The following is a 9,966-nucleotide window of genomic DNA, read 5'->3' as shown; positions in this document are numbered from 1 at the left end:
CCTCAACTCATTCCAATAAGTGATGGGAGGATCATTGTGAAGTCTTCTCTCTCTTTCCAAGGATGTCCACCAATACATGGCTTGTCCTTGAAAAGCTAGGGTGGCTAAAGGAACTTTTCTTTCCTCACCTACTTGATGACAAGTGAAGATTTGCTCCACTTTCATCTCCCAATCCAAGTAGGTGTCCACATTATATTTTCCATGAAAGTAAGGGAGATCAACCCTTGATTCCCTCACTTTGTGTTCTTTAATGACTCTCCTAGGTGGGGGTTGATAGTAAGCATCCATTTGTATACTACCATCATTATTTTGACTTTGAGAATCATTGGAGCTCTTGGTTGAGCTCCTAGAAGAACCTTTTGGACTTTTATTTTTATTTAATCTTTTCAAAAGTTTTTCTTCTCGTTGCTTAATCTTTTGAATCTCTTGTTCTAAAGCCATGATTTGTACTTCCTTTTCAAGTTTTTCTTTTTGTTTTTGAAGTATTTCATCATGCTTCCAAAGTTTTAGTGCCTCAACCTCCTTGACAATTCTTTTAAAACTTTTAGGAGATTCAAAGTCACTACTACTTTGAGAATGTTGACTCATGATTAAGCAATAAGATTTTATATGCTATGCAAAAAGTTATAAAATGTTTTTGGTATTTTCTAGGAATGAAAATAACACTTGGAAGTCTAAGTGTACAAGTTGCACTATCAAGGGAGGTGAGCTACAAAGAGCCACTTAATAACCAAGCCTTTTCAAGTGGAAATCACTAAACTCCTTTGTGGTACTTCCAATTCCCCAAAACTTTTCACAAAAATTTTGAATGCTTTTTCACAATTTGTTTGTTTTTGAGACTAAACTAAACGTGAGCAAGTAAAACTACACAAGTATAGACGTTTCAAGGCAGCAAAATAAAGCAATTAAAAGATAAAGAACTTAAAGGAAGCAAGATAAGTAACTAGTCGGGTTCCTTAAGTGGAAGCTTGAAACATATGAAATTTCCAAGCCACTTCCACTAGCACTACACGTGAGGATGCTAACAAGGATTTAGATATACCTGACCAGCTTCTTAATACTCCCTCCAAGCTTTACAAATTGGTTTAAAATACAAAATATTTGGCAAAAATGTAAACTAGTCTAGGAAAGCAATAAAGTGGCGGCATTAGCAACCAACTAGTGACGGATTGTTGTGCAAATTTTCTAACACTTAATCAAGTGTTTAATCTGCCACTAATCCTTCAATATGATGCTACTGGACCTGCAAAAGAAACACAACAAAGAGGTTAATGGTGGCTGCCTCACAAGGTGAAAGGAATGGTCACTCAAGTGAAGGAAGTTTAGGAGAAGTTTTGGTCACTAAATTAGGTCAAATTTTTAGGTCTTAGTGTCCAAACTTTTCCTACTCTTTGTTGAGAAATGCTTGATCCTTGAGCAAGGATTTGAGGCCACTTCCAGCACAGGGAAATTATTGAAAGAAAACTAGACAAGCAATAGAAGCACAATTTGAAAGGCTTATACCAAAAGTTAAGAGTAATATGTATATATGACAAGACTCAAAGAGGTTCAACAAGTAAAACTGAAAATTAAGACTCCAAATAAAAGCTAGCACTCAGTTAGGAATGTTCCTAGATAGGTACTAGAGTAGATGAACAAAACAAAAAAAATTTGAAATCAATTGGATAAGTATAGCACAAGTAGTAGTCAAAACAAAAACAAGGAATCAAGTAGGTTTTTCACCAATGTACACCTCTCGGCTTTTTCCTTTTAATTTGCTTTCTCTATATTTTTTTTTATTCTTTATTTTTTTCAGTTTCAAGTTAAGAGTCCAGAGAGTATATTTTCCTTTTGTTTCAAATTTTTCTATGATTCCAAGCTATAGAAACCGAGACTACAAGTTAGCCAAAAATTAGGTCAAAATTCAAGTGAAAATGAGAAACTAGTGCACTAGTCTTTAGGTTTTGGTTTGGATTCCTTTTTGTACTCTTTTCTTTTGAACTTTAAGACTTTTCTTTTGTTTTAGGCTCTGTTTTCAGCCTCTAATTTTTTTAAAATTGAATCCACAAGAAAGAGTGCACTAGAAGTAGGATTAAGCACTTGAAATTTTGAGTCAAAATTTTTTTATAAGATTTTTAATGGAAAGTGATTTGAAAACTTAAGAACACAATGGAAACCTAACTCTAAAGAAACTTGCTAGGACTAATAGCAAATTATGAACACAATAAGGTAAAAGAAAAAGCACATATAGGTAGGCAATAACAAGAACAATCCGAGAGCAAAATATGAGACAAAATTCAACATAAAACTAGGTTAAACATGCTATTCAAGGAATTTGCAACATATAAGGATTAAACATGAACTTCTAAGACAAAACAAAGATTCAAAAACAAAATCTAATGCATATGCATGAGGTCCAATCACGGACACATACAAGAATGGAGAGACTCAAAGAAAAAAAAAATATAAGCACAAGCAAAAAGATCTTAATTCATGTTGATTGTGAAAGAAACTCAAAAATAATCAACCAATGGATCTATGGAACACAAGAGGATTCAAAACATATAGATCCACAACGAAACTTAAAAAAGACAAGAAGAACACGTTGAACACAAATTCGGACACAAAAAGATGAAGCACTTATATCCTTGAAGAACCTTGCTCTTGATACCAAAAATGATAGCAAACTTAGGAGAAGTGATGGATGATCTTCTCCACGGATTTGCTTAGGCCGGATCTTCTTCAATGGAGACTTGATTCTTAAACTCAAGAACACTTATAAGCTAAGAACTCACGGATGAACTCAACCTAGAACTAGGAGGGAAGCATCCAAGCTCAAGCATCAATGGAGAGCACACTTCAAAGAGAAGGATTCTAAGGTGAAATCCTAAGGTTTTGAAGATGAACTCTAAGGGACTTTTCAGAGAGGAAACTCGGCCAATGGCTCACAAATTTCTATTAAGATCAAAAGTGATACAAAAGACTAAGGAGGTAGCAAATATAGCATCCGGAATTGGCTCACACTTGGCGCCAATGTACTAGTCCAAGGTGGCGCCAAGTTTTTGAATTCAAATTTGAATTTGAATTCAAAAACTTAACTCACCTATAGGATCCGATCACATGAGTGCTTAGTGTTCATTTAGGTGGAATTTGATTAGCATTTAGGGTTGAATTTGTGTCACACTTGTTCAGCCAAGGTGGCGCAAACAATGTGACTCTAAATTCAACTTAAATGCAAATCAAATTTAACCTAATGTTGCCTAATTCTCAACGTTTAATAATTCCTCCTTAAAACCTAATCTAATGACCAAAATACAATGGTCTAATGAATACAATGAATAGAAAAAAATACAAGGAGAAGAATGAGCCCAATATTGGGTATCAAAAGCCCAAAGCCCAAGAAGCCCAAAATTAAGCCCTAGACACCTAAACCCTAATCTATAGTCAAAATACAAGACCAACATCAAAGTAAATTCTTATACTAATAAAATACAATTAAACATGGTGTTCAATCAATTAAAGCCCAAGTGAGAAGCACCCTAGGCCCACCAAGCCCATTGGGCCCACTAAGCTCTGAAGCAGTCAAATCTTCAAGTAACCTCCTGGCCATAGATCTAGTGGTTGGGCCTTTAGCCCATGCTCTTCCATCATTGCCTCCCTCTTGAGAAGGATTCGTCCTCGAATCTGAAGTCTCTTCCTCATCATCACTAGCACCTAGAGACACAAGCAAAGTATGTCTCCTAGATAAAGCATCAGCTACAACATTTGATTTTCCTTTCTTAAATTTAATGATATATGGAAATTGTTCAAGGAACTATAACCATTTTGCATGCCTCTTATTTAACTTACCTTGACCTCTTAAATATTTAAGTGACTCATGGTCACTATGAATGACAAACTCTTTGGACACAAGATAGTGTTCCCAAGTTTGTAAAGCTCTAACCAATGCATACAACTCCTTGTCATAGGTTGGGTAATTGAGGGAGGCACCTTTTAGTTTTTCACTAAAATAGGCAATGGGGTGTCCTCCTTGCAATAACACAGCTCCTATGCCAACTCCTGATGCATCACATTCTAGCTCAAAAGTCTTTTCAAAATTTGGTAGAGCTAAAATGGGTGCATTAGTAAGTTGATCTTTAAGTAATTGAAATGCTTGGTCATGCTTGGAAGTCCAATCAAATAAAATATCTTTTTTGACTAGCTCATTCAAGGGTGAAGCAATGCTAGAGAAGTTAGGCACAAATCTTCTATAAAAACTTGCTAGTCCATGAAAACTCCTAACTTCACTAACATTTTTAGGCTTGGGCCACTCTTGAATGGCTTTGATTTTCTCGGGGTCCACTTGAACCCCTTTTTGCTTACAGTGAACCCTAGGAAAACGACATGATCCACACAAAAAGTACATTTTTCAAAATTTGCAAATAATTGGTTTTCCCTAAGGATCATCATAACTTTTCTAAGATGTCCTAAGTGATCATCTTGAGAACTACTATAGATTAATATATCATCAAAACCTGGGGGACCTCCTTCACTATCCATTCCTACACTTCCTCCTCCACCTGGGCTACTAGCACCGTTGACACTACCTCCTCCTTTCGTACCACCACCACCACCACCACCAAAACCTGGGGGCTTCCTACACTATCAACTACTACATTTCCACCATTGCCATAACTATAGAACTTTGCAACACTTCCTCTCTTAGACTACCAACATTTTCGGTACTACGTACTCCATTGGTACCAACACCACCAAAACCTAGGGGACCTTCTTCACTATCCATTCCTACACTTCCTCCTCCACTTGGGCTACTAGCACCGTTGACACTACCTCCTCCTTTCGTACCACCACCACCACCACCAAAACTTGGGGGGGCTTCTTCACTATCAGTTATTGTATTTCCATCGTTGCCATAACCTTGGAACCATGCAACACTTCCTTTTCCTCCTAGACTACCAAAACTTTTGGTAATACCTACTCCTTTGGTACCACCACCACCACCACCACCACCACCACCAAAACCTGGGGGACCTTCTTCACTATCGACTCCTACACTTCCACCACCACCGTAACTTTTGAGTCCTCTAACACTTCCTTTTCACTTGGGCTACTAGCACCATTGACACTACCTCCTCCTTTCATACCACCACCACCACCAATACTTGGGGAGCCTCCTTTACTATCACCTTTTAGATTTCCATTAGCTTTTGATCCAACTTCATTGCCTTTCTCATTCACAGATCCTCTACCACCATATTTGTGACCTTTTTTCCCTTTCCTTTACAGTTAACACTACCATGATTCAACTGGAATTTGCTACTACTCAAAACTGCACAAACAAGATTCATGTATGATTTGCAAATAGTTGCATTAAAATAAAGAAAGCATGAGAAGATGAAAAAAATACTTACAGTAATTCTCGTCATCGCATACACTAGAGTTTTATTAACTTTCATTTGATCCTCCTGCATTGTCAACAAAATGTCATTTTTTCATGTACTTAATATTTAGAATGTACTCTTAATCAATTACATGTCATTGGCATATATTAGCTTTGTGCTCAATACCATTTTTAGAAGGCTCATCACCCATCACCGTAGTGATGAGAACCACCCCAGAAAGAAAACATAGCAAGAAAAAGGACTTCAGATTCATTTTGTTAGTGAACATAAGAATGCTCGAGAATAATGAAAAGTAAGGCTCTACAAAACCCATATTTACATAGTGCAAGAAAATATTAAAAAATTGATTGTAATTAAGTGAGTGGGTCCACTTCTAAATTGTTTTCGTAAGACAATTTGGTCTTTTTTTTATTCATATTTGCATGCCTTTGTTTGTCTTTGCCTTAAAATATGACAATCAATGTGCTATATTGCACCTCTCAATAGTCAATACTAATGAAAATAACAAGGTTCATTGAAATTCACACTACTAGAAAAGTGTCATTTTTCTGCAAATTTTCCCACAAAAAAAATATTCGCAGAAATTTTTTGCAAACTTTCTTGCAATTATAATTTTGCAAAAATTTTTTACGAATTTATTTAGGAAAAATAATTTACAAATATTTCTTACAAATTTTTTTATGAAAAAAAATCTACAAGAAACTTTTTCAAATTTCACTACAATTTTAATGATCATAGAAATTTTTTTCAATGGTAAAAATTTGCAGAAAATGTTATAAGAATTTTATTTTGTCTCTTGCAGATTTTCTTGTAAAAATAAATATATTTAAATTTATAAGTTTAATAATTAAAATATTTTTAATTAAAATATATTATTTTACTAAATTATATATAAATATATCATTATAATTAATTTTCATTTTAATTTAATATATAAAATTTTATAAATATGATAAATTAATGATAATGTGTTTTAATTTAATGATAATTTATAAAAATTTAAAATTAAAAATATTTACTTAATAAAGAATTATATTACTAAATTATTTATAAATATTTCATAAAAATTAATTTTAATTTTAAATATTAATAATTATTTATTTATTTTAATTAAATGTATAAATTAATTCTGATGAGTTAATTTTAATTCAATGATAGTTTTAAAAATAAAATTATTTAATAAAAAACTAATTTTTTTAGAATATTGAATATTTAAGAGTTAAAATAATTTATAATAATATAATTTTGTTGTTGAATATAATGAATTAATCATTTTTCTAAAGACATAATCTAATTAATATTTTAAAAAAACTTAAAGTCCCACATAGATTGAAAATAAAACAATAAAGAGTATATAAGTTAGAGCAACACTTACCTTGTAAGTTAATGTGTATGGTTAAGTGCTAGGATTAGAATCTACAATCTTAGAATTTAAAAGGTTATGTATCACATGTTGGAGGTGTGGTAGCAAATGCTTCGAATGAATTCATTGTGAGTATTTGAAAGTTGAAGAATTATTGATATAATTTGTAGTAATTTCTTTGATTTATTTTGTAAGAAATTTTCCTGCAGAATTTCTTGCGAAAAAATTTGCAAGAAACTTTCTTGCGAATAGGAAAATTTCTTACGAATTTTAAAATTTTCAAAAACATATTATCCACGAAGATATTACCTAAAGTTAAAATTTTGCAAAAAAATTCGTAGGAATAATGTTTGATGCGAATTTTAATACAAAATTCTGATGAAAAGTCGCATGTAATAAGAGAAATTTTAGTAGTGTCAAATGGATCTAAAATTGAAGATATTAATTGTGGTGTTGACTATTAAGTCCAGTTTTGATTATCTACTACTTTAAGATGGAAAATTTCCTCTAGCATTTATGAAGATAATTGGTGATCAGGCTTTTAATCCCTGATTTCATATTTTTGTGACACCTTGAATACGTGTGTTGATTAATGGAAGAAAGTAAAAAAGAAACATCATCCACAACCTCGGCATATCATCGACATAAGCGTTTCTTTCATTCAATCACATTGAAAAAGATAGACTGAAAGCCGAAAAGCACGCAAGAACTAAAAAGGGATTGAAGAGAGGAGGAACCACTTTGGTTTCACGCTTTCACGAATTCAATGTAACTGATTTTCGATTGATGGTGAATGAAACAAAGACAAGTTGAGGACATAATATGATTTATGAAGTAAAAATAATCTAATTTTGAAGTAAAACTACAATTTTCCTTCTATTTCAATTTCTGTCTAAATATTAAGAATTCAAAAATTATAAACTTAAGTAATAATTAGTTTTTTACATATATTTATAATCAATAGTTTAAAATGAATAATTATTAAAAGAATTAGATATGATTATTGAATATTTTAAGAAACTATTGTTTATGGATATAACTTCCTTGCAAATTAATACCAGATTATATACCATTCACAAATGAAGGTAAAACATTACATGACATTTGCACAATGAAATCAACTATTATTCTCATAGCTACGTTCAAGTTCAACAAAGAACTAAGTATTAACTGTTTAACTCTAGATGTTGGCTTCATATCCACCAACACATAATTTTATTTATTCCTAATGTTAAAAGCTTCATTAATACTATATCAATTTTCTCCATCACCAACTTCTTCTCCAATGCTACCACCTCCTTTGGTACCACCACCACCAAAACCTGGGGGACCTCCTTCACTATCCATTTCTACAATTCCTCCTCCACCTTGGCTACCAGCACTGTCGACACTACCTCTTCCATTCGTACCACCACCACCACCACCAAAACCTGGGGGGAGTTCTTCACTATCAACTACTGCATTTCTACCATTTCCACAACTTTGGAACCTTGCAACACTTCCTTTTCCTACTAGACTACCAACACTTTCGGTACTAGCTACACCTTTGGTACCACCACCACCACCACCAAAACCTGGGGGACCTCCTTCACTATCCATTCCTACACTTCCTCCTCCACCTGGGCTACTAGCATTGTTGACACTGCCTCCTCCATTCGTACGACCACCACCACCAAAACCTGGGGGGAGTTCTTCACTATCAACTACTACATTTCCACCATTGCCATAACTTTGGAACCTTGCAACACTTCTTTTTCCTGCTAGACTACCAACACTTTTGGTACTACCTACACCTTTGGTACCACCACCACCAAAACCTGGGGGACCTCCTTCACTATCCATTCCTACACTTTCTCCTTCACTTGGGCTACCAGCACTGTTGACACTACCTCCTCCATTCGTACCACTACCACCACCACCAAAACCTGGGGGGAGTTCTCCACTATCAACTATTGCATATCCACCATTTCCATAACTTTGGAACCTTGCAACACTTCCTTTTCCTGCTAGACTACCAACACTTTCGGTACTAGCTACACCTTTGGTACCACCACCACCAAAACCTGGGGGACCTCCTTCACTATCCATTCCTACACTTCCTCCTCTACCTGGGCTACCAGCACTATTGACACTGCCTCCTCCATTCGTACGACCACCACCACCAAAACCTGGGGGTAGTTCTTCACTATCAACTACTGCATTTCCACCATTACCATAACTTTGGAACCTTGCAACACTTCCTTTTCCTGCTAGACTACCAACACTTTCGCTACGTACTCCTTTGGTATCACCACCACCAAAACCTGGGGGACCTCCTTCACTATCGACTTCTACACTTCCACTACCACCGTAACTTGTGAGTCCTCCAACACTTCCTCCTCTACCTGGGCTATCGGCACCGCTGACACTACCCCCTCCTTTCGTACCACCATCACCACCACCAAAACTTGAGGGGCCTCCTTCACTATCACCTTTTACACTTCCACGAGCTTTTGATCCAACTTCATTGCCTCCCCCATTCTCAGATCTACTACCACCATATTTGACACCTCTTTTTCCCTTTCCTTTACAGTTAACACTACCATGATTCAACTGGAATTTCCTACCGCTCAAAACTGCATAAACAAGATTCATGTATGATTTGCAAATAGTTGCATTAAATTAAAGAAAGCATGAGAAGAGGAAAGAAAATACTTACAGTAATTCTCATCATCGCATACACTAGAGTTTTCTTGACTTTCATTTGATCCTCCTACATTTTCAACCAAATGTCATTTTTGCATGTAATTAATATTTTGAATATACTCTTTATCAATTACATGTCATTCACAAATATTAGCTTTGTGCTCAATACCTTTTTTAGAAGGCTCATCACCCATCACCGCAGTGATAAGAACTACCCCAGAAAGAAAACATAGCAACAAAAAGGACTTCAAATTCATTTTATTAGAGAACATTACAATGCTCGAGAATAATGGAAAGTAAGGCTCAACAAAACCCATATATATATAGTGCAAGAAAATATTAAAAAATTTATTGCAATTAAGTGAGCGGGTCCACTACAAGAAATTTTTTCAAATTTTGCTACAATTTTGTTGATCATAGAAATTTTCTTCCATGATAAAAATTCGTAGAAAATGTTGTAAGAATTTTATTTTGTTTCTTGCAGATTTTCTTGTAAAAATAAATTCCCAAGTATTGTTTACTAAATTGTAGAAAATT

At 34.5% G+C, this 9,966-nt stretch overlaps 1 protein-coding gene across 1 annotated transcript; it reads right to left on the bottom strand.

Annotated features, from left to right (window-relative positions):
- Positions 1-7,784: 7,784 nt before the first annotated feature.
- Positions 7,785-9,729, bottom strand: LOC109793849 (uncharacterized). Its single transcript, XM_020353322.2, has 3 exons — positions 9,599-9,729; positions 9,443-9,496; positions 7,785-9,359 (listed from the first exon to the last, which is right to left on the bottom strand). The coding sequence occupies exons 1-3, from the start codon at positions 9,699-9,701 to the stop codon at positions 7,999-8,001; spliced, it is 1,518 nt and encodes a 505-aa protein (XP_020208911.1). The 5' UTR covers positions 9,702-9,729; the 3' UTR covers positions 7,785-7,998.
- Between the last annotated feature and the right edge of the window lie 237 nt (positions 9,730-9,966).

Source organism: Cajanus cajan, chromosome 9 (genome assembly GCF_000230855.2).
Source record: "Cajanus cajan strain Asha chromosome 9, NIPB_CcT2T_4, whole genome shotgun sequence".
Lineage (NCBI taxonomy): Eukaryota > Viridiplantae > Streptophyta > Magnoliopsida > Fabales > Fabaceae > Cajanus > Cajanus cajan.
This window is presented reverse-complemented; position numbering and strand designations above follow the sequence as displayed.

Coding starts and splice junctions, on each gene's coding strand:
- LOC109793849 (XM_020353322.2), bottom strand. CDS start 9,701: ATGTTCTCTAATAAAATGAATTTGAAGTCCTTTTTGTTGCTATGTTTT. Junction 9,497..9,598: donor TGATGAGCCTTCTAAAAAAG/GTATTGAGCACA, acceptor TTGAAAATGTAG/GAGGATCAAATGAAAGTCAA. Junction 9,360..9,442: donor ATGCGATGATGAGAATTACT/GTAAGTATTTTC, acceptor TTGTTTATGCAG/TTTTGAGCGGTAGGAAATTC.